This window comes from Zingiber officinale, chromosome 1A (genome assembly GCF_018446385.1).
Source record: "Zingiber officinale cultivar Zhangliang chromosome 1A, Zo_v1.1, whole genome shotgun sequence".
Taxonomy (NCBI): Eukaryota; Viridiplantae; Streptophyta; class Magnoliopsida; order Zingiberales; family Zingiberaceae; genus Zingiber; species Zingiber officinale.
Genome location: NC_055987.1, coordinates 5119120 through 5143998, shown reverse-complemented (window position 1 = coordinate 5143998; position 24879 = coordinate 5119120). Strand labels below are relative to the sequence as shown.

The 24879-nt window shown below is 32.3% G+C and overlaps 2 protein-coding genes and 1 pseudogene across 2 annotated transcripts; all 3 read left to right on the top strand.

Moving 5' to 3' along the window:
* The first annotated feature begins 643 nt into the window (after positions 1-643).
* LOC121996112 lies at positions 644-6625 on the top strand (annotated as a pseudogene).
* A 5522-nt stretch (positions 6626-12147) lies between these two features.
* LOC121996106 (dnaJ homolog subfamily B member 8-like) lies at positions 12148-12585 on the top strand. The gene has a single exon (XM_042549933.1). The coding sequence runs from the start codon at positions 12148-12150 to the stop codon at positions 12583-12585; it is 438 nt and encodes a 145-aa protein (XP_042405867.1).
* Positions 12586-20592: 8007 nt separating this feature from the next.
* Positions 20593-21120, top strand: LOC121996101 (chaperone protein dnaJ 20, chloroplastic-like). The gene has a single exon (XM_042549921.1). It carries the CDS (start codon positions 20593-20595, stop codon positions 21118-21120), a length of 528 nt encoding a protein of 175 aa, XP_042405855.1.
* Positions 21121-24879: the final 3759 nt, after the last annotated feature.

The following is a 24879-nucleotide window of genomic DNA, read 5'->3' as shown; positions in this document are numbered from 1 at the left end:
TAATTTCCATTGTTATTTTATATTTCTTTTTCTTTTGTCTCTTTCTTTGTTCTATAGAATTCATCCAGACCACACGATCATAATTGGCAGGATATGAAATTTCAACGACTTTGTACTGTTTGAAAATGATAGAATATAACGTTTTAGTTTACTTCATATTGTTTATCTTTTAATTGATAAGTACATGTGATGACTTTATAAGATTATTGACAAATAATAAGATACAACTAAATTATAAAAAGATATAGGAAAGCGGGTTATTATTTTCAATATACAAGTATTATACTAAACCTTGAACTAAGTTATAAAACATAAATAAAAAATCAAAATCATTAAGATTATATTTAGCTTATTGATGAATTAATCAGTCATCTACTTATTTAAAATCAATCAGCAATTAATTAGTGGGACTAGAAGTGTTTTAATTTCTATTATCGATTTAATTTTTATTTTAATAAGTTAGGTGTCTTTTTAATTCGATCGTCTATTAATATTAAATAAATTTAGAGTATAATTTATGTATCTTTGCCCTCTTTATGATCTCGGAAACTCTATAAATGTCCAACCATCTTCCTAGCAATTAACTTCATCTACTCAATTCAATTGTTTCCTTTTTCTTCAATAGAGAAGGAATTAATTAATAATGTTTGCTCTCTCTTCTCCCATCTCCCCCATCTTCACCACCACTACAAGAACAAGAGCCCCTCAGTTCAGGCTCAAGACCACTCCCATCGCCGCCGCCTTCGCCGCACCGCCCTCCACTATGTATGAACTTCTCTCTATCCCCCACACTGCCGGACCCGAAGAGATCCGCGCCGCCTACCGCCGCCAGGCCCTCCGCTGGCACCCCGACGCCTGCCGCTCCGCCGCCGACCAGGGCCGCTACGCCGAGCGCTTCATGCAGGCGCACGAGGCCTACGAGGTGCTCTCAGACTCCACTCGCCGCCGCAACTACGACCTCTCCCTCTCCGGGGACCGCTGGGCCGCTGCCGTCGGCGCCGCCCCCGCTTTCAGCCAGGGCCGCGATCGGAGGCGTGAGGGAGACGTGACGGCGTTCGGGAACTGGGACGCGCAGCTCGAAGGGCTCTTCCGGCGGTCCGCCGTGACGGAGGCCGGCGGGGAGGATACGTGGGGCGGCCGGGTGCGCCGGGCGCGACAAGCCGTTTAACGGTTTGGGTTTCTCGGATCGATTGGAGATTTGGACGGCTGTGATTGAGTGATTTAAGATCATGATCGTGTTTTTGTAAATGTACAATCGAGATCTACGCGATGCCGAAGGATGTATATATAATAAATATTACCTTTTCAGACCATAAAAACGAAGTATTCACAGAGACAACAAAATACGTAATATATATATATATATATATATATATATATATATATATATATATATATATATATATATATATATATAGGAAATACAATATTATGTTCATTTCCAATAACAAGATTTTTCTTATTAGAAATAAAAAAAATAACTATAAATTACCGAACGGCATATCTAAATTTCCGGAAAATTCAAATCATGTATCCAATACCTATTTTACCTCTTGGAATCAATTTCTATATTACAGGAATCAATTGTGACATAATTTCTTTTAAAACGATTAAAAAAAATTTCTAGGATAAAAAATTTATTATTTTCAATACGTATCAAATTGATATTTAAAGATATAAATATAATTAAAAGAATAAATAAATACATAAAACTTTATTTCATACCATTTCGAATTTTATAAATAGTCAATTTTAATTAAAAGCTCGAAATGGAAACCAAATTTTCTTAAAAATTGATCTTTTGCCGTCCTCTTCAAGACAAGAGACGTGCTTCACTAAGCTTCTGATTAAGTATTCGATTAACATAACTTAAAAACTGATTAATTATAATTAGTTATTAATCCAAGCTTGTAGGAAATTATTATTTTTAATCTTATTGGACCTACTAAACACGCAAAGTTGCTTTGTGCATGATATACACATCCATGCTTGCAGTCCCATTTTCTCTAAGGGGTACCAAAAAATATCATCTTTATTACATATTAAGTCATTTTGAATTCATCCTCAAATTTCTATTATTTTTTCAGTTTACAATATCAAAACATAAACTGTAATCTCAATATCATGAAATCAAAAGTGAATGGAGCGAAGTCATCTACTTCTATGTACATGCCTAAGTGTAGGCTGTGATATAAACTTTAAATTATATTTAGAGATTTATGGATACAGTTTTGGATTGTATTTGATAAATATTTGTGATATATTTATTCAATTTTAGTGATGAAAATTATTGTGTTATAGTAAAATATTATGATTTATACTTTTATCAATTAAAATTATATTGTAATAAAATATGATCAATTACACTATGAATACATGATGGATTAATACAATACAAAATACTTCGATAAGTTTAAATAATTATATAATTAAAGAAACTATTTACTTGTCACTGATCAAATTTGTGAAGTCGTTCATATATATTACTTAGCTAAATTGAGTTTTTTATTGTAATAAAATATGCTCTATTACTTCTATACAACGATAAAGTCATAAAATAAATACTTCAAGCAAGCCAAATTATGCAGAAGTAAAATTAAACATTTATTGCACTAGAATATAAAAATTTATGAAGTCATATACATATTTTACTTCGTCAATTATTGTAACCTATGAAGTAATATAACATCAACTAATTCGACACTTTTATTAATCTCGATGAAGTAATATAACATTTTTACTTCGAAAACGGTCTAATTTTGAATAACTTTTGGACCGATGATATACTGTTGGGGTTGCAAGGTTGCAAATATAGTCCCATATTGAAAACACATGGGAAAGATCATGGGTTTATAAGAGAAAAGATATCTCTATTGGAATGAGATCTTTTGGGTAGAGCCCAAGAGCAAAACCATGAGGGCTTAGGCCCAAAGTGGACAATATCATGTCATTGTATTCTTACGTGCTCAATTTCCACATAGTATCCTAATTTGACACAAATGAACCTTTAGGCTTGTAATACGAATACGGGGTTTGTGAATAAGTGATGCTCTGATAATGAGCAAGGAATATCCATCTTTATGCTAAACAGGATCTATACAATTTATCTCAGAGCAAATAGTCTCGATTAGTATTAGTAGCGAAAAAATGGTGAAAAAAAATTAATCAAAATTGTACGATTCACAATTATATTCATATGGAGAAATGTAAAATGATATGGAGATCATATTCATATTGCATGCTTTGACCAATTATATTGTTTTTTGTATATGTGTTTCCAGGTACTCTTTTATCATTTCATCCAATAGGAATAGTTCTTCTAATTTTATGAATCTTTTTAGAATGTTTTTCTCTTGAATATGATTTAAAAAAGTTTCGGATTGTCTGCTATAATTCTACCTATACCTCGTGAAAAAAAGACTTTTTTGTGAAATCAGTTATTTCATTTATTTATAGCATAGCGAGATTGCATTTAAGCAAGCAAATATAGCATGGTTACAGAAGTCTATTTATCGCATATATGCTTTAAGGCTAACATAACCATCGAGGTAAATAGGGGCCTAAAAGATCGAATAGAACAATATATAGACAAGTAAATCCTTTACGAGTCCCAAAGTATTCTTTTAAGGAGATTCATCATTTAACGAGAAGTAGACTACTCAAAAATCTCATATTTTCATTTTATCCAATTTTATCATAAGTAATTCTTAAAATGAAAGTAACAAAAAGAAGAATGAATCGTTGGTCCTTAGTGGGAACTTGAGTAAGGAGTAGTTCCTTATTTGTAGGATTTTTCAAACAAACTATTAAAACAAGAAATAATTTGTTGGTGCGGTTAGCACTAACGCTCTAACTCAGATTTTGATGAATGACAAATTAGGTTAAGTTAGGTTTGTCGTTGTCTAACACTCTGATCGAGTGTGCAGGCGAAGTCCAGACAAGTCGACGGGCTGACCAGATGTCTGGCACGAAACCTAGCTAGGTCAACGGGCCGACCGGATAGCTGGCGAGAAGTCCAAGCGGGTCGACGGGCTGACCGGACGCTTGGCACGAAGTCCAGCTAAGTCGACGGGCTGACCGGATAGCTGGCGAAAAGTCCAGACGGGTCAAAGGGATGACCGGACGTCTGGCAAGTGAGTAAAGGTAAGTCACTGGAAGGGAGTGACTATGAGGATATATTCCCGGGAAGGGAACTTAGGCGCCGATCCGACTTATAACCATTTCGGAACTCTAAGTTGAGATCTTGACTAGATTCTAGCCTCGGAGAGACGGAATCTAAGTCATATTCTTTTCTGTCAAACTATAAACTATACTAATACTTTGTTTTGCAGGATATACATTATATATTTGTCTCGAACTAACCTTGTCTTGCGGGAGAAGATGTTCTCTGGAGAAAGGTGGTCCGAGCGCCCGAAGGCAAATTTTATCCCCTGACGCGACGTCGACACGTGGGCCTCCTGGTTGGGTCGGGTACATCATGGTCGAGGAGCCCTGAAGGTTCCAGGTGCCCCCGAACCTCCTATATAAGGAGGGTCAAAGACGGAGCTCCAACACCAACTCAGAATTGACGATCTGTTCTCCTGCGCTCCTGCGACGTTGCGACGCTACTCCGATAAAGCTCTGCTCCTTTTTCTATTGCTTTATATTTGTCGGTATTTTATTTCTAGCTTTTCTGTACTTAATTCTTGTAATCAATTATTCGAATTGCTAGTGGATTGCCCAACGAAAGCACTCGACGAGTGCGGGCCTTGAAGTAGGAGTCGACACAGGCTCTGGACCATGTAAAAAGAACTTGTGTTAGCCTTGTTCTTTTCTACTTTACTTTTTCGCTGCATTTACTCTTCTCAAACGTTTTTCGATATTCACCCCCTCCCCCTTCTTTCGACTTTCACGATCCAACACAATTCCCTTTTTTGAGGTAACTACTTGAGCCGGATGAAAGGAAACCTTCACGTCCGATTTTAAAGGGGGGAATCCAACCCTACAGGAACCTATCTCGATTTTTCTTTTGCTAGGCCCATAGCTAAAAAACCTACTTTCTTACGATTACGAGGTTTATTCGAATATGAAATCCAATCCTGGAAATACAACATACCACTTTTTTTTACTACCCAAGTCTTCGAGACATTTCGAAATCGAGAAATCTTTACAGGAGCAGGTGCTATATCAAAGAACAATTAGCCGATTCAGATTTGAGAATTATTAGAAGTAATTCATTGGTAGAATGGAAGGAGTTAGGGGAGGAGGGTTCCACTGGAAATGAATGGGAAGATAGAAAAATTAGAAGAAGAAAAGATTTTTTGGTTAGACACATGAAATTAGCTAAACATTTTATTCGAACAAATATAGAACCAGAATGGATGGTTTTGTGCTTATTACCAGTTCTTCCTCCCGAATTGAGACCAATCATTCAGATAGATTGGGGTAAACTAATGAGTTCGGATATTAATGAACTCTACAGACGAGTTATTTATCAGAATAATACTCTTACCGATTTATTAGCAACAAGTAGATCTACGCCGGGGGAATTAGTAATATGTCAGGAAAAATTGGTACAAGAGGTCGTGGATACACTTCTTGATAATGGGATCCGTGGACAACCACTGAGGGATGGTCACAATAAAGTTTACAAGTCATTTTCAGATATAATTGAAGGTAAAGAAGGAAGATTTCGTGAAACTCTGCTTGGTAAACGTGTCGATTATTCGGGACATTCCGTTATTATCGTGGGTCCTTCGCTTTCATTACATCAGTGTGGATTACCTCGAGAAATAGCAATAGAGCTTTTATAGACATTTGTAATTTGTGGTCTAATCAGACAACATGTTGCTTCTAACATAGGAATTGCTAAAAGTAAAATTTGGGAAAAAGAACCCATTGTACGGGAAATACTTCAAAAAGTTATGCAGGGGCATCCTATATTATTGAATAGAGCACCCACCCTACACAGATTAGGCATACAAGCATTCCAACCTATTTTAGTGGAAGGGAGCGCTATTTGTTTACACCCATTAGTTTGTAAGGGTTGCAATGCAGACTTTGATGGGGATCAAATGGCTGTTCATGTACATTTATCTTTGGAAGCTCAAGCGGAGGCTCGTTTACTTATGTTTTCTCATATGAATCTCTTGTCTCCAGCTATTGGGGATCCTATTTCTGTACCAACTCAAGACATGCTTATTGGACTCTATTTATTAACAATCGGAAATCATTGAGGTATTTGTGCAAATAGGTATAATCCATATAATAGTGGAAACTACCAAAAAAAATAGTTAATAATCATAATAATAACGATAGGTATATGAGGGAAAAAGAACCCTATTTTTCTAGTTCCTATGATGCACTTGGAGCTTATCGACAGAAAAGAATCAATTTAAATAGTCCTTTGTGGCTCCGATGGAGACAAGATCAACGTGTCATTGGTTCAAGAGAAGTTCTCATCGAAGTTTAATATGAATCTTTAGGTACTTATCATGAGATTTATGGGCACTATCTAATAGTAAGAAGTATAACAAAAGAAATCCGTTCTATATACATTCGAACTACTCTTGGTCATATTTCTTTTTATAGAGAATTAGAAGAAGCCATACAGGATTTTTGTCGAGCCTACTCATACGCTATCTAATCTTTCTTCATCATCAACCAAATCACTGTTCGCAACCTAGGATTCTATTTTCTCATCAATCCAATCACCGTTCACCTCTTTTCTTTTTCTTATCAATGAATAGATCTCTTTACTTGTACGACTTAGATATGTCGTATTTCTCAAAAAAGTGATTCGATTGATGGGATTTTGTATGATACTTCTGAGATCGATGAGATTGATATTCAAATATTTCTTCTTAGAACGTATTGATTTGACCCCATAAGCGGAACCACCAACCAATAGCATGTTGCCACCAGAAGTAGAAACCCGTATTTCTTCCAAAAAAATCTCCTAATTGTTCTAGAGCAACTAGAAAGAGATTATTTAATCAGAAAGAATTTAGTTCAGATTCAGATGTAGGATACCTATCCAAAAGTTTTCGCAACTCAATCATGTATGATGGAATCATCAAAGATTTGATCTTTTCTAATTCTGTTTGTAACTCACTAGAGGCTCGGGAAACAAAGAAAAGATGCATGCGAACGAGATATCCAACAACAAGAAGAGGGAAAAGGATTGAATAGAGGAACTCCCGAGCATTTGTTAATCTCAGATGTGTCCATATCAATGGAACGGGTGACTCATTATTTCGATGAATCGTTTCTTCGGATAGAAGGAGATTCTGGAAACACTTACTCGAAATCTCACTTATCATACTCAAAATCTTACTTTTCAGAGTCAGAGTTCATTGTGGAAGAATCTTCTGAGGAATTGGCCATGATATATCTGATACATGCATAATATCTCTCAAAACGGATACAAATTTGTGTCTGCTACTTAGTATCCTTAGTATCGGCAATGGTTCTGAAAAAATCTCTAAAAGGGTGGTGAAATTTAGATATTCCACTCTGTCGAAGTAAGGAACCATGGCATATATGTTTGGAAGAGATTCCATTTTGAGAGATTAAAAAGAACACTATCTCGTTGAAAGGTTCTATACATCTGCCCTTTCTCAACGCATTTCTTTAGAGAAAGACTCCGTTTTTTTTTCCTCTTTCCAGATGGGAAATCCTTCTCAGAACATGGAGTGTGAATCAAATCCATGTTTGAATTGAAACTGAGATACTCGTGCAAATTCTTCCCTTCTGAATCAGATAGATTCATATCTGAAAGAGGCTGACAATAAGTTCTTTCAAAATTAATTATTTGTTCCTCTGTTAGAGATGTTGTAGAAATGTCTGTGATCGAGTAAATAGATCTATGAACGAATGACTCAGATCGAATTGGAAAATGGAAAAATTTGTACAAGTTATACCTTTTGTCACCACTTTGTGTAAAATCGTTAAGTATAAATATGTCAGATACCTGTGACTCGATTGGAAAAATAGTCTCTCTCTCCCCAAAAATATGTTTTTTTACTGACGCACGAAGAAAATATTTTATTGTGAATGAACAAGATAGTGAGGAATTGTCCATATGTAGGATCATAATTATTGATACGGGTCTTTTCCACATAAAAAGGGAATCTTTTGTTACAATAGAACCAGAAGCGATTTGGATCATTTAAGAATCGAAGTGGATTTGCTTTATAAAAAGAATATCAATAAACTTCTATGAAATGGTTTCACGGGATTCAACCAATTGTCTCGATCATGGAATATCACTGATAAATAGGAATCCGTGTTATCAAAGGATTTCCTGCGATTATTTCTAGTATGGAATGAGTCAATCACCCACTTTGGTATCTTTTTGAAGAAAAATGGTAATCTTGTTCCTCCATTGATCAAGGATTTTGGTCTTTTGGAAGTATCATGATCATCCAATAAGAAGGGTTTCAATTTATTCAAATGAACGATTTGAACACCTATTGATTCTAACAACTGATTGCAGAGTTGATCATTCGGACCTTTCAATTCATAGATGTGGATCTCGGACCTATGAATGGGGGTATTCCCGATACTCACAAAGAAAAGGGGAAGTGACTTGGATAAAAAGAGAAGTGACTTGGACAAAAAGAAATGAAGTGACTTAGACTATAGTTCCTCTTGTTGTCTGAGAGAGATGCACAATCAAAATCAAAATAATTTATTTTTCACGTTTCACATGTATATCCTTGAATACAATTGATACTATAGTTTTTTATCGAACCATATAAATAAAAAATACCAAATCATATAGGATAACTTTAAAATTACTAAATTATGTATATATTTCTGAATTTATCCTTACCAATCGACTAATCTTTTAGAACAGTCAAGTTAATTTGACTATGTGACAAAAGTTAGAATTTTAATCAAATTAGTTCACTTATTTTTTAAATCAGTCAACAAATTTATTTTTTTTAATCAAAATCAATTTTAGATAAAATCGGTTGATAGACTAAACGATATCGGATCACCATAAAACTAGTTTTTATGTATTTGTCTATCTCTCATTATATTCATGCCCTCAAACGTCAATTTGACGTTCAACCAATTTTACCTAAAATCGACTGATTGACCAAATGATCTCTGATTGACATGAAACTAGTTTCTATGTGTTTCTTTATATCTCTTGATTATATACATGCCCTCAAACATTAATTTGACTCAATATATTGAGAGTAATGATTTTTTAAACACGAATATGTTTGAAAATTTTAATTCGTATTCAAAAAATCTAGTTGATAGACCAAACGACTTTGGATTGACATGAAACTAGATACTATGTGTTTGACTAGTTCTCCTAATTATATCCATGTCATCAAACCTCAATTTGATATAATATCTTGAGAGCAATGATTTTTTGAATATGAATTAAATTTTTTTAAAAATATTCATGTTTAAAAAAATCATTACTTTCAATAATTGGGTTAAATTAAAGTTTGAAGAGATGGGTATAATCAGAAGATGTAGACGAACATATAAGAACTTGCTTCATGCCAATTCTAGATCGTTTAATCCATCAACCCAAAATCGACAATAAGATTTCACTGATTGAAGGTGCTTTAAACTCTATTGAATGCACCTTCTAGCTTTGGATAGAGTTTTCTAGGGGCTATAAAAAATCCCCTGGAGCTGGTAAATATTAAACAACTTTTGTATTAATCTCCTACTAACTTTTTGAGATTTTCAAAGAGTGTAAGAGGCTTTTTCACCTTTATCAAAGGAGATACTTTTAGTGGAGCTTTGCAATCGTCTTGGATTAACAACCACCAGGTTGTAATTAAGTAAAAATACTAGTCTCTTAGTTTTTTTAAAGTTGTTATTTATTATGTCATATTTGGTTAACTAATATTGTATCTCTACTAAAATTAGCTCGAGATTATTCTAATTTATTTTCAAGGCAATTTACCTCCCCTTTTGCCGATCCAACAACACTAACAATGACTATTCAAAATTTACATGGGTAAAATTTTTAAAAACTAAAAATAAAACCTTTGAAACTTTCAACAATTTCTATAAATTAATAGAAAATGAAAAAGATACAAAAATTAATAGAATAAGAAATGATCATGGGGAGAATTTGAAAATTATAGGTTTACCAAATTTTACCAAACTAATGGATATCATCGTGAATTTTCATGTCTTAGAACTCCTCAACAAAATGGACTAGTAGAAAGAAAAAAATAGGATATCACAAGAAGATGATAGAACCATATTAAATGGATATAACTTAAGTAATCTATTTTGCACAGAAGCAATAAACATTACATGTTATATTCAAAATAGAATTTTACTCAATGAATTTTATAATAAAACCCTTTATGAAATATATTATAATAAAATACCTAACTTAAGTTATCTAAAAGTATTTGAGTATAAAGTACACATATTAAACACTAAAAATTACTTAGGTAAATTTACATCCAAATCAACAAACTAGTATTTTCCTAGGGTACTCCACAACTAGTAGGGCCTATAGTGTCTACAATAAAGTCCTCTCGTGGTGGTGCAGTGGTTGAGGCATGTGGTCTGGCCATATGAAATCTTGGGATTGAAACTTACCGCGTTCGAGCATGCCCTCCTCCATGCCTTAATAACCACTAGGGTCACCCGTGATTTACCTTCTCCGTGTTGGCCTAGGGACGGATTAGCGAAAGCACTGGGGGCGAGCGAATCACCTTTTGTCACATATAGAGTCTACAATAAAAGTACCCTAAAAGTTGAAGAAATAAACAATTTAATATTTGATAAAAAAACAATTAACCTAACAATATCAACCATGAACAAAGTTTTACAAATTTGAAAGATGAAGAACCTAGACCTCAATATACCATAAGTGAAACAGAGGAACCAGTTATTAATTCTAAAATAAGAACAACTAGATTAAGATTTAATCATCCAGCTGATCAAATTTTAAGTGATCCAACTCTAGGAGTCAGAAGTCAATCATCATACAAAAACTTAAGGCAAATAGCTCTAATATCTAAAATTGAACCTAAATCAATAGAAGAAGTCTTACCTGACTTCGATTGAATTATAGCAATATAAGAAAAACTAGTTCAATTTTACATAAACAAATATGAGACGTAATACCTAAACAAGATAATAAATCAAGTTAAGTATTGACATAAAATGAGTATTTAAGAACAAATTAGATGATAAAAAAGAAATGGTTAAAAATGAAGTCTGATTGGCAGAACTAATTTCACAATATTCTTTAATTACACATTTGACAAATTATACATTTTTTTAATTTGGTGGGGTGGTGATTATTATTGTTGAAATGGACCTCCAATAAAAAGAATATTTTAAATCAATTATACAAATTAATTTGGTTTTACATTTCCTTAAGAATTGAGTGTATTCCCACTTGCAACTGTAGAAGGAAATTAATATCAATTTGTGGAAATTATTATTATTATTATTATTATTTTACATTTTTATGCAGAAAAATTTAATGCGCTTTTAGTTGACTTTGATTTTGAAGAGTACAACTTGGCAGCTACTATTGTTGGGCGTGGAACAAAACGCGTACCGTACAACGTTGGATTTATCAAAATAATAATGCACTAAAAATAATTTCCATTGTTATTTTATATTTTCCCAATAGAATTCATCCAGACCACACGATCATAATTGGCTGGATATGAAATTTCAACGACTTTGTATTGTACATTTATAACTAACACACACATATGTACAACCTCAACTAGCTAGTAAATTGTTACGTGGAAGTTTTATCAACCACAATCTTAAAACGAAACTCAAGCCATAAATAAATTCTTCAGTTGACTATTTGGACATCTTTATCTTGATTTAAGTGGCAACTTCGAAGAGAAACATACAACTTCAAATAATTTGAATTTAATTTTTATTTTAATAATTTAGGTGTCCTTTTTAATTCGATCGTCTATTAATATTAAATAAATTTAGTGTATAATTTATGATCTCGGAAACTCTATAAATTTCCAACCACCTTCCTAGCAATCCACTTCAACTGCTCAATTCAATTGTTTCTTTTTTCTTCAATAGAGAAGCAATTAATTAATAATGTTTGCTCTCTCTTCTCCCATCTCTCCCATCTCCACCACCGCTACAAGAACAAGAGCCCGTCGGTTCAGGCTCAAGGCCACCCCCATGGCCGTTGCCTTCGCTGCACCTCCCTCCACTATGTATGAACTTCTCTCTATCCCCCACACCGCCGGACTCGAAGAGATCCGCGCTGCCTACCGCCGCCAAGCCCTCCGTTGGCACCCCGACGCCTGCCGCTCCGCCGCTGACCAGGGCCGCTACGCCGAGCGCTTCATGCAGGCGCACGAGGCCTACGAGGTGCTCTCAGACTCCACTCGCCGCCGCAACTACGACCTCTCCCTCTCCGGGGACCGCTGGGCCGCTGCAGTCGGCGCCGCCCCCGCCTTCCGGGAGGGCCGCGATCGGAGGCGCGAGGGAGGCGTGAGGGAGTTCGGGAACTGGGACGCGCAGCTAGAAGGGCTCTTCCGCCGGTCCGCCGTGACGGAGGCCGGCGGGGAGGATACGTGGGGCGGCCGCGCGCGCCTGGCGCGACAAGCCGTTTAACGGTTTGGGTTTCTTGGATCGATTGGAGATTTGGACGGCTGTGATTGAGTGATTTAAGATCATGATCGTGTTTTTGTAAATGTACAATCGAGATCTACGCGATGCCAAAGGATGTATATATAATAAATATTATCTTTTAATACCTAAAAAGAAATATTCACAAAGACAACAAAATATATAATATATATATTATTTATAGGAAATACAACATTATGTTTATTTCCTATAACAAGATTTTTTTATTAGAAATAAAAAAAATAACTACAAATTACCGAATCGCGTATCAAATTACCGAATCGCGTATCCAACTTTTTAGAATATCCAAATCACATACCTAATAGATTTTTATATTACAGTAATCAATCTGGACATAATTTTTTTGATAATTAAAATTTTTTTATGATAAAAAATTTATTGTTCTCAATATAATATATTAAATTGATATTTGATGATATACCTATAATTGAAAGAATTAGATGACACTTTAGTTTCTATCCTCAACTGCTCAACTTTAATTATTGTGAGAACAATGATTTTCTTAATATAAATAAGATTTTCTTAATCATACAAACAAAATTAACATATAATCGGTTGCTATGCTGTAGATTCATGCTCGTCCCAGCTTGAGGTATCTTCAATATATTGGAGGTATCTTCGTCAATTGATTTTTTTTATAGGGTTGAAGCGTGAGGATGAAATCCAACTATCTCAATTCAATTTTTAAAAATTAATATTTTTATATATATATATATATATATATATATATATATATATATATAAAATACCTCGTGAGTGTATATATATATATTTTTAAATTTGTTAACTTGAACACTATAATTTAAACTCTAAATTTTAAAGACAAAATTTAATTAGCTTAAACTTGAAATTAATAAAATAAAAAAAAATAAAAAAAAAATTATTATTAGGCATCCTAAATATATATTCCATGAGCACCTATTTTTATTTTGATTTTTACCCTTGAACATTATAACTCAACTCTTAAATTTTAAAGACAATTTAATTGACTTAATCCGAAGCTAACAACAATAAATAAATAAAAATATACCTAAAAAAATATACTGAGTGAATTGAGGTGCCTAGATTTGCCTTAACGCTATTAAAAAAAAATTACAAGGCACCTTGAGTTGGGGTATGCACAAATCCACCGCGACGGTCCACAGCATGATAATTCTTTATTTTTATTAGAGAAAAAAATTCTTGGTTTTCTTTTTAGAAAACTGATCTTTTACCGTCCTCTTCAAGAGAAGAGATGCGGTTCACTAAGCTTCTGATTAAGAATTGGATTATCATGACATAAATACTGATTAATTATAATTAGTTTTTAATCCAAGCTTGTAGACAATTATTATCTTTACTCTTATTAGACCTACTAAACACACAACGTTGCTTTGTGCATGATATATAGAACCATCCTTGCTTTGTGATGACTAGGCAGTTCACGAGTGAATGTGATTATATTAGACGGCCTTGTTAGGTACGTTACGTTGCTTACTGGTCTAGGACAAACACAATCACGATTTAAACTTGTTAACGGCCCTTGGGAGATGTTCGACCAAACTAGGAAAAGAGTACTCTTGGTGATGGCCCTTAGTCATGGTTACGTTGTTCCTCTTGTTGTGTGAGACTGCCACTAATAAGGAAGATTAGCAAACACATAAATTTTTTATAAAAAGGGGAGTGTTAGAGATGCAAAATCAAAATCAAAATAATTTATTTTCGTCGTTTCACATGTGTATCTTTGAATTCAATTGAGACTAAAAACAACTATAAAGTCAATCAAACAATCTTTTTGGTACTTTTGAGATTTATATTTATCCTTTCATTGTCACAAACTTTTGCCTTAATCAAGTCTTCCTTGGTGCCATCATTATCCTCGACTACTTTAGTTTATTAGTTTCATGAAATAAACTTGGCCATAAATATGTTGGAGGAATTAATTTTCCACAATTCATTAATTATGCATTTGAAAAATTACACATCCTTGTCCTATTTTCGAATAGGTTATATTTTACTTTTTCGTCTTGTTTTTGTTATTGCTGTGGTTGTTGTTGAGTTGACATCCAATAAAAAAATATTATAAATTTATTATACAAATTAATTTGATTTTAGATTTCCTTAATAATTGAGTGTATTCCCACTTGCTAAACTGTAAAAGGAAATATCAATTTGGCAACTTGGCAACTACTTTTGTTGCGCGTGGGGGAAAAAAAGTGTTCCGTACAACGTTGAATTTATCGTAATAATAATTTCACTAAAAATAATTTCCATTGTTTTTTCATATATATATATATATATATATTTTTTGTCTATTTTCATTGAGCAAGAGAATTCATCCAGACCACACAATCATAATTAGCACGATAAGAAATTTCAACGACTTGTATTGTATATTTATTACTAGCACATTTCCAACTAAACATTTCTTTGTCTAATTAATTAAAGGTTCAAATAATATATAGACAATAAAAACAACTTAATTGCCTATGGATAAGCTTTATTAACTCATAACCTCAATTAGTAAACTGTAAACTCAGTAATCATGTGAAAGTTTTATTAATCATAGTCTTAAAAGGATATTCAAGCCTTAAACAAAGTCTTTGATTGACTGCTTGAATGTCTCTGTCATAATTTGAGTAGCAAATTAGACTAGTCGAAGAGAAAGTTACAAACACAAATGACTAAGAATGATCAAAAATTGGCAAGTGGCTTATGACCTTAAAATGATTTGAAAATGATAGAATATAACGTTTTAGTTTACTTTCTATTGTCACAATTCAAATTGATTAAACTTTCTTTTTAGGAAGTACAAGTGACACATGGATGACTTTATAAGTAGGACTTCTTCTATATTTTTTGGATAAATTTATTCAATTAAATTGGAAGATCTACTACGATGTAAATAAATGGATAGCTATTCTAGTAATGATTGTTTATCTCATATATTAATCAACAATAATTAACTTATGTGATTCAGAATTTAACACTCATTAATTTTTAAAGAGTAACATGTGTAAGAAGGCCTACACTATATTTCATTTGAAAATTAGAGTTGAATTAATAAAAGACAAGATATTTTAAGAAAGTTAGATAGAAATGTTTACAAGTTAACACAATTTATGGAGATATATATGCTAATGATGAATGAATTTTGTTACATGTATAGTAGTGATATCACTTTCCTTGGTATTGAAAAAGTGTAATTAAGAAAGAATTGTATTAGCCATTGAACTAGGCATCTTGGACGCCCAACTTGTAGTTAAATTTACAGAAAATGAGAAATATAGACATTATAGACAAATAAAAAGATAAAACTAAATTATAAAAAGAAATAAGAAAGTGAGTTATTTGTTTCAATATACAAGTATTATACTAAACCTTGAACGTAACGAAGCTAAAATATCAATAAAAAAAAAATCAAAATCATTAAGATTATATTTAGCTTGATAAATTAGTTACCCATCTACTTATTTGATTGTATTTGATAATTGCTCATTTTCAATTTTATCTCTACTAATTATACTTTGTTTTGAATCAAATAGTGTTTGTAATACTTGAGTTACCTTAATCAGTACTACTAACTTTATTTAAAATCAATCGATATTAATTAGTGGTCCTAGAAGTCTTATAAATTGTAAAGATGATGGGACCTCTAATTTCGGATTGCATATCCCTTTTGTAGATATGGCAGATATGGAATATTACTCGGGAATCATCGATTACCTAAATCAAATAGTATTTTTGTTGATAACTTTGGATGGATAACCAAGGCTATCAAGGATAGCCTCTAACTAAATGCACCTAAGTATTTTAAATCTAACAAATTTAATAAGTCACAAGACAAGAAGTTTGTTATAGGAAAATAGAAAGTAAGATGTTACAACTATTAAGAAGAAAGACATATCAAGAATGATTGTCCGAAACTGAAAAATAAGGGGGAAAATAAAGGACCAAGCAAACTGAAGCATAAAAATCTAAAGGTAATATAGGATGAGTCATCATCGGAGTCTAAACTGAGGAGTATACCGACTAGCATTCATGGCAAGTCACCAAGAGGAAAATATCGATGAAGGAGAAGCTACATTTGAGGAAAGAAGCAACGAAGGGAGAGCATCCAACTTCGAACATGATGTGATAAGTGAGATATGTCTTCTACCTCTTAATCATCTTTATTCTGGAATAACATTAATGCTTAATTCATTATGTAAGCTAAAATTTAAGAATAATAAATTAAAAAGGGAAAATGTTGATTTGAAAAGAAAATTAACTAATGCATGTCTACTAGAATTGTTTGATAAAATCAAAAATGAAAATGAAAAATTAAAAGAAAAAATAGAATTACTTAAACAAAATTTTGTATGCTCAAATATCTCTCGATATTCAAATGTTAGATATAACAGTAGGCTTAACTGGTATTTACAATTTTACAATTGTCAAATTATAAAAATAGCCAGAACTTATATTACTAAAAATTATTTAATAAATCTAATAGGTAAAAATTTATATTGGACATGCTTAGTATAATTTAAATTAATTTTATGTATGCTTTAAAATTTAATATGTTTTCTCTTCCACATTGCTTAAACAAATTAATTATTTAGCATGCTTACCCTCTGTTTTCAAGTTGGAAATTTTTACCATGCTATTTGATGATTTATTCTACTAACAGAAAATTATTTAAAAATATTTAACTGTTATATTATTTTTTTGAATTTTTTTAATAAAATTTATATTGTTAAAATTAAAAAAATGTTTCGCAAATCAATTTTTTTTGAAAAATTTATTTGTGCAAAACATGATGTTGCTTATCACAACAAATTATTTTGAGATTTTTTTTTATCATTATCTCTTTTTTTTTACAGAAAATAATATTTTTATTATTAAAAATTATTAAGTCTTTATTTCTATAAAATTTATATGCTTAGAAAAATTAGCATGATTTTTCAACGTATAAAACTATTTGTAATCGTTATATTTTCAAAAAAAATACATGCCTATCTCAAAATATTAATCTTGAAAATAAAATAAAATCAAGTGCTTATGAAAAATTTTGTACTATCAGAAATATTATTTTTGACATTGACAAAAATTTTCATTATTTTTCAAAAAGTTACAGTGATTTTTAAAATTAAAATTGAGAAATTTGAAACTTAATTCTTAAAAATTAATTTCTCAGTAAAATAATTCCAATGAAAATACAAATTTCATGAAATATTGTTTTTAAACCCCTAGCAAAAAAAAAATCAACTTATTTCTACTATTTTGTTATTTTCCCTAGTTATTGTTTTGATATGATCAAAGATGAGAATACATAGATACTAAGTTTAGAAGGATCGGAGGTTTTATTGCTTTTATTTTAAATTGCATTAATTTTAGTACATTTCATATTTGCAATAATATGATATATCTGTTGCAATTTTGATTGTTATACTTTAATTCATGTTAGTTTAATCTTAAGTTAACTCGGATTGATGCACATCAAAAAGGAGAGATTGCAAGTATCAATTAAGTCAAGTTAGATCCTGTTTGTCTTTGATGTCTTGTATCTAAGTGTGTAGGAGCTTAGGAATACAAGAAGTCAAGCGAAAGACGCAGCTAGCGAGAAGAATGACATAGGAAAGGAGTTAACGGGCTTGATGCATCCGAGGGATAAGGTGCTATGGAAGAGTTCACAGATGGACGAGAAGGACGTGTATGACGTTCGAGGGACAAGAAGCCAGGGAGGAAACCTGCTCGAGGGGAAGGTCTGAGTTGGATTCGGGTGAGTTCAATTTCGATTAGTTGGAGCATCACTCATGCGAAGAGATCAGCTAAGGAACTGATCTGCCTCATAGAAGGTGCCTTCAATGAATAGTATTGAAGGTGCCTTCGATGAACAGTATCGAAGGAACCTTCCAACCTGTTGAAGACATCTTCCAGTGATCGTTAGCCAAAGATAAAGTTTTATCTTCAGCAATAAGATTTCACTGATTGAAGGCATCTTAAACCCTATTGAAGGTACCTTCCAGTTTTGGATAGAGTTTTCTAGGGGCTATAAAAGTCCCCTGGAGCTGGTAAACATTAAACAATTTCTGTATTAATCTTCTACTAACTTTCTAAGATTTTTAAAAAGTGTAAGAGGCTTCTTCGCTTTTATCAAAGGAGATACTTTTAGTGGAGCTTTGCAACCGCCTTAAATTAACAATAACCAGGTTGTAACCAAGTAAAAATCCTAATCTCTTACTTAGTTCTTTTAAAGTTGTTATTTATTATGTCATATTTATTTAACTAATATTGTATCCCTGCTAAAACTAGTTCGAGATTATTTTAATTTATTTTCAAGGCAATTTATCTCCCCTTTTGCTGGTCCAACAACACTAACAATGACTACTCAAGATTTACATGGGTAAAATTTTAAAAACTAAAAATGAAACTTTTGAAACTTTCAACAATTTCTATAAATTAATAGAAAATGAAAAAGATACAAAAATTAATAGAATAAGAAATTATCATGGGAGGAATTTGAAAATGATAGGTTTACCAAATTTTACCAAACTAATGGATATCACCATAAATTTTCATGTCTTAGAACTCCTCAACAAAATGGACTAGTAGAAAGAAAAAATAAGACATTACAAGAAGCCGATATAATAATAACTCTAATATCTAAAATTGAACCTAAATCAATATAAAAAGTCTTACCTAACCTTAATTAGATTATAACAATATGAGAAGAACTAGCTCAATTTTATAGAAATCAAATATGAGACTTAGTATTTAACAAGATAATAAATTAAGTATTGACATAAAATGAGTATTTAGGAATAAATTAGATGATAAAAAAGAAATGGTTAGAAATGAAGGAACTAATTTCACACTATTCATTAATTACACATTTGACAAATGACACATTTTTTAATTTGGTGTGGTGGTGATTATTATTGTTGTTATTGTTACGATGGACCTCCAATAAAAAAATATTTTAATCAATTATACAAATTAATTTGGTTTTACATTTCCTTAAGAATTGATTGTATTCCCACTAGCCAAATTGCAGAAGGAAATCAACATCAATTAGTGGAAATTATTATCCTTTTTTTTTTTTGCATTTTTATGCAGAAAAATTTAATGAGCTTTTAGTTGACTTTGATTTTGAGTACTACAACTTGGCTGCTAGGTTGTTGCGCGCGGAAAAAAAAAAAGTGTTCCGTACAACGTAAATAATAATTGAACTAAAAATAATTTCCATTGTTATTTTATATTTTCCCAATAGAATTCATCCAGACCACACGATCATAATTGGATGGATATGAAATTTCGAACGACTTTGTATTGTACATTTATAACACATAACCTCTTGAAAGTTTTATTACGTTTATAACACATTTAGTAAATTGTTACGTGGAAGTTTTATTAACCACGATCTTGAAACGAAACTCATGCCATAAGTAATGAAGTCTTCAATTGACTATTTGAACATTTGTATCTTGATTAAGTAGCAAATTAGAAAAGAAACTTAAAGCATTCAACTTTATTTAAAAGTTTTATTCTAAATTTTATATAGGTAGTTAAAATTTTTTTACATCAGTTGTTCTATCCATTTTTAAAATTATATATTTATGACTTTATAAAATGGGTTTATTCTCTAAACATTATAGAGAATAGAAAAAAAAATAAAGAAGTTGATATATGGTATATTGAAAAATGAATATCTAAATTTAATAAAATAATTTTTTTACTCTAAAATATAAATTTTAGATAGAGAAGCTAAAGTAGATGCTCTTGCAATTTTGAATAATTTGAATTTAATTTGTATTATAATAATTTAGGTGTCTTTTTAATTCTATCGTCTATTAATATTAAATAAAATTTAGAGTATAATTTAGGTATCTTTGCCCTCTTCATGATCTCGGAAACTCTATAAATCTCCAACCACCTTCCTAGCAATTCACTTCATCTGCTCAATTCAATTGTTTCCTTTTGCTTCAATAGAGAAGCAATTAATTAATAATGTTTGCTCTCTCCTCTCCCATCTCTCCCATCTCCATTACCACCACTACAAGAACAAGAGCCCCTCGGTTCAGGCTCAAGACTACTCCCATCGCCGCCGCCTTCGCCGCACCTCCCTCCACTATGTATGAACTTCTCTCTATCCCCCACACCGCCGGACCCGAAGAGATCCGCGCCGCCTACCGCCGCCAAGCCCTCCGCTGGCACCCCGACGCCTGCCGCTCCGCCGCCGACCAGGGCCGCTACGCCGAGCGCTTCATGCAGGCGCACGAGGCCTACGAGGTGCTCTCAGACTCCACTCGCCGCCGCAACTACGACCTCTCCCTCTCCGGGGACCGCTGGGCCGCTGCCGTCGGCGCCGCCCCCGCCTTCCGCGAGGGCCGCCATCAGAGGCGTGAGGGGGGCGTGACGGCGTTCGGGAACTGGGACGCGCAGCTCGAAGGGCTCTTCCGGCGGTCCGCCGTGACGGAGGCCGGCGGGGAGGATAGGTGGGGCGGCCGCGCGCGCCGGGCACGACAAGCCGTTTAACGGTTTAGATTTCTTGGATTTATTGGAGATTTGGACGGCTGTGATTGAGTGATTTAAGATCATGATCGTGTTTTTGTAAATGTACAATCGAGATCTACGCGATGCCGAACGATGTATATATAATAAATATTATCTTTTCAGACCATAAAAACGAAGTATTCACAGCGACAATACGTAATATAGATGTATATTATTTATAGGAAATACAATATTATGTTCATTTCCAATAACAAATTTTTTTATTAGTAATAAAAAAATAATTATCTAAATTTACCAAAAATTCAAATCACATATCCAATACCTATTTTATACCTTTTCAAATCAATTTCTATATTACAGCAATCAATTGTGACTCTTTTACGATAAAAAATTTATTATTTTCAATACGAGATATCAAATTGATATTTAAGAATATAAATATAATTAAATAAATTAAATAAAAACTTTATTTCATATCATTTCAAATTTTCTAGATAATCTATTTTAGTTAAAAGCTCAAAATGATATACAACCAAATTTTCTTAAAAAATGATCTTTTGCCGTCCTCTTCGAGACAAGAGACGTGCTTCACTAAGCCTCTGATTAAGTATTCGATTAACATGACATAAATACTGATTAATTATAATTAGTTATTAATCCAAGCTTGTGGAAAATTATTATTTTTAATCTTATTGGACCTACAAACACGCAAGGTTGCTTGTGCATGATATACAGATCCATGCTTGCAGTCCCATTTCCTTCCTAGTTTGACACAAACGAAGGATTGGATCGATCAAACTTGACGACTAGGCAGTTCACGAGTGAATTGTGATTATATTAGACGGCCTTGCTAGTTAGCTTAGTGGTCTAGGACAAAGACAATCACGGTTCAAACTTGTTAATGGCCCTTGGGAGATGTTCGACAAAACTAGGAAAAGAGGTTGCAACTCTTGGTGATGGCCTAAGTCAAGGTTACGTTGTTCCTCTTGTTGTGTGAGACTGCCACTAATAAGGAAGATTAGCAACAAAAAAATTGTTTATAAAAAGGGGAGTGGGGAGTGGGGAGTGAGAGAGATGCACAATCAAAATCAAAATATTTGTTTCTTTTGCGTTTCCCATGTATATCCTTGAATTCAATTAATACTATAGCTTTTTATCGAACCACATAAATAAGTTTACGAAATTAACAAATCATATAGGATAGTTTTAAAATTATTAAATCATGTATCTATTTGAATTTATCCTTATCAATCGATTGATATTTTAGAGCAATCGAATCAATTTGACTATGTAACGAAACGTTAGAATTTTAATCAAATTAATTCACTGATTTTTTAAATAAGTCAACTAATTTATTCTTTTTAATCAAAATCAATTTTAGATAAAATCGGTTGATAGACTAAACGATATCAGATTGACATGAAACTAGTTTCTATATATTTATCTATCTCTTCTGATTATATTCATACTCTCAAACATCAATTTGACCAAATGATCTCGGATTGACATGAAACTAGTTTCTATGTGTTTCTCTACCTCTCTTGATTATATACATGCTCTCAAACATTAATTTGACTTAATATATTAAGAGCAATGATTTTTAAACACGAATATGTTTGAAAATTTTAATTTGTGTTCAAAAAATCTAGATGATAGACCTAACGATCGGATTGACATGAAATTAGATCATATGTGTTCGACTAGTTCTTCTAATTATATCTATGCCATCAAACCTCAATTTCATACAATATATTAAGAACAATGATTTCTTGAATACGAATTAAATTTTTTAAACATATTCATGTTCAAAAAATCATTACTTTGATCAAATTAAAGTTTGAAGAGATAGATATAATCAAAAGAGATAAATGAATATATAGGAATTTGTTTCATGTCAATGCTAGGTCGTTTGGTCCATCAATCCAAAATCAACTAATGGACCAAATGACCTCAGATTGACATGAAACAAGTTCATATATATTCATCTACCTCTCATGATTATATCTATATATGTTCTCAAATTTCAATTTAACATAATTTATTGAGAGCGATAATTTTTTAAACATGAATATGTTTGAAAATTTAATTTGTGTTCAAAAAATTATTTCTCTTAATATATTATGTCAAATTAAAGTTTGAGGGTATGAATATAATCAAGAGAACTAGCCAAACACATAGGATCTTGTTTTATATCAATCTGAGATTGTTTGGTCCATCAGTCGGTGTTGGGCAAAATCGGTTGATAGATCAAACGACATCGGATTGACATGAGACTAGTTGTTATGTGTTCATCTACCTCTTATGATTATATTTATATCCTTAAACATCAATTTAATTATATTGAGAACAATAATTTTTTTAATATAAAAATATTTAAAAATTTTAATTCATATTTAAAAAATCTGTCTGATGGACCAAATGACCTCGAATTGACATGAAATTAAATTCTATGAGTTCAGCTAGTTCTTCTAATTATATACATGCCCTTAAATATCAATTTAACCTAATATATTGAAAGTAATAATTTTTTTGAATTTGAGCACTAGTTGATACATAAGATCTAGTTTTATGTCAATCCGATGTCTTTTGGTCCATCAACCATAAGATCTAGTTTAATTTCATGTCAATTCGAGGTCATTTGGTCCATCAGACAGATTTTTTAAATATGAATTAAATTTTTTAAACATATTCGTGTTCAAAAAATTAGTGCTCTCAATAATTGAGTCAAATTGATATTTGAAGGGATGGATATAATCAGGAGCACTAGTTGATACATAAGATCTAGTTTTATGTCAATCCGATGTCTTTTGGTCTATCAACCAATTTTACCCAAAATTAGTTGATGGCTTAAATGGTCTCAGATTGATATGAAATTAGTTCCTACGTGTTCATCTACCTTTCTTGATTATATCTGCGCCCTTAAACCTTAATATATTAAGAATAATAATTTTTTAAACATAAATTAAAATTTTCAAATACATTCATATTTTAAAAAAATTAGTCAGGCATGATTACGTTGTTCCTCTTGCTGCGTGGGACTACCACTGATAAGGAAGATAGCAAACACATAAATTTTTTATAAAAAGGGAAGTGAGAGAGATACAAAATCAAAATCAAAATAATTTATTTTTCGCATTTCACATGTGTATCGTTGAATTCAATTGATACTTAGGGGGTCTTTAGTTCTCTCCTAGGAATCGGCCGAATGAGAATGAGTATCATAGTATTATGGAATGAGAATGAGTATGAGTTTAGGTATCATTCTTAAAAATGATGTTTGGTTAGTTAAATATTTTCAATCGGAATGAACCTAAATTTCCTTTTATACCCTTACAGGAAAATAATAGAAAAAATTAGATAGGAGAGAAAATTAAATGTGATAGAAACATATGATGAGAACAAATAATGAGAGAGAAAGTGTGTTGGGAAAAAATGAAGAGAGAGAAAGTATGATCAGAGAAAATGAGGAGAGAGTGCATGATAAGAGAGATTGAGAAGAGAAAAAGTATGATGAGAAAGAAAGTGTGTTGAGAAAAAATGAAAGAGAGAAAGTATTATGAGAGAAAATGAAAGAGTGAGGAGAGAGAAAGTATGATGAGAGAAAATGAGAGCCTGAGGAGAGAGAAAGTATGTTGAGAGAGAAAGAGTGATGGAAAAATGAAGAGAGAGAAAGTATTATGAGGGGAAATGAAAAGTGATGAGAGAGAAAGTATGATAAGAGAGAAAATAGGTTGAGAGAGAAACAGTAATGGGGAAAAATGAAGAGAAAGAAAATATTAT

Coding starts and splice junctions, on each gene's coding strand:
- LOC121996106 (XM_042549933.1), top strand. CDS start 12,148: ATGGCCGTTGCCTTCGCTGCACCTCCCTCCACTATGTATGAACTTCTC.
- LOC121996101 (XM_042549921.1), top strand. CDS start 20,593: ATGTTTGCTCTCTCCTCTCCCATCTCTCCCATCTCCATTACCACCACT.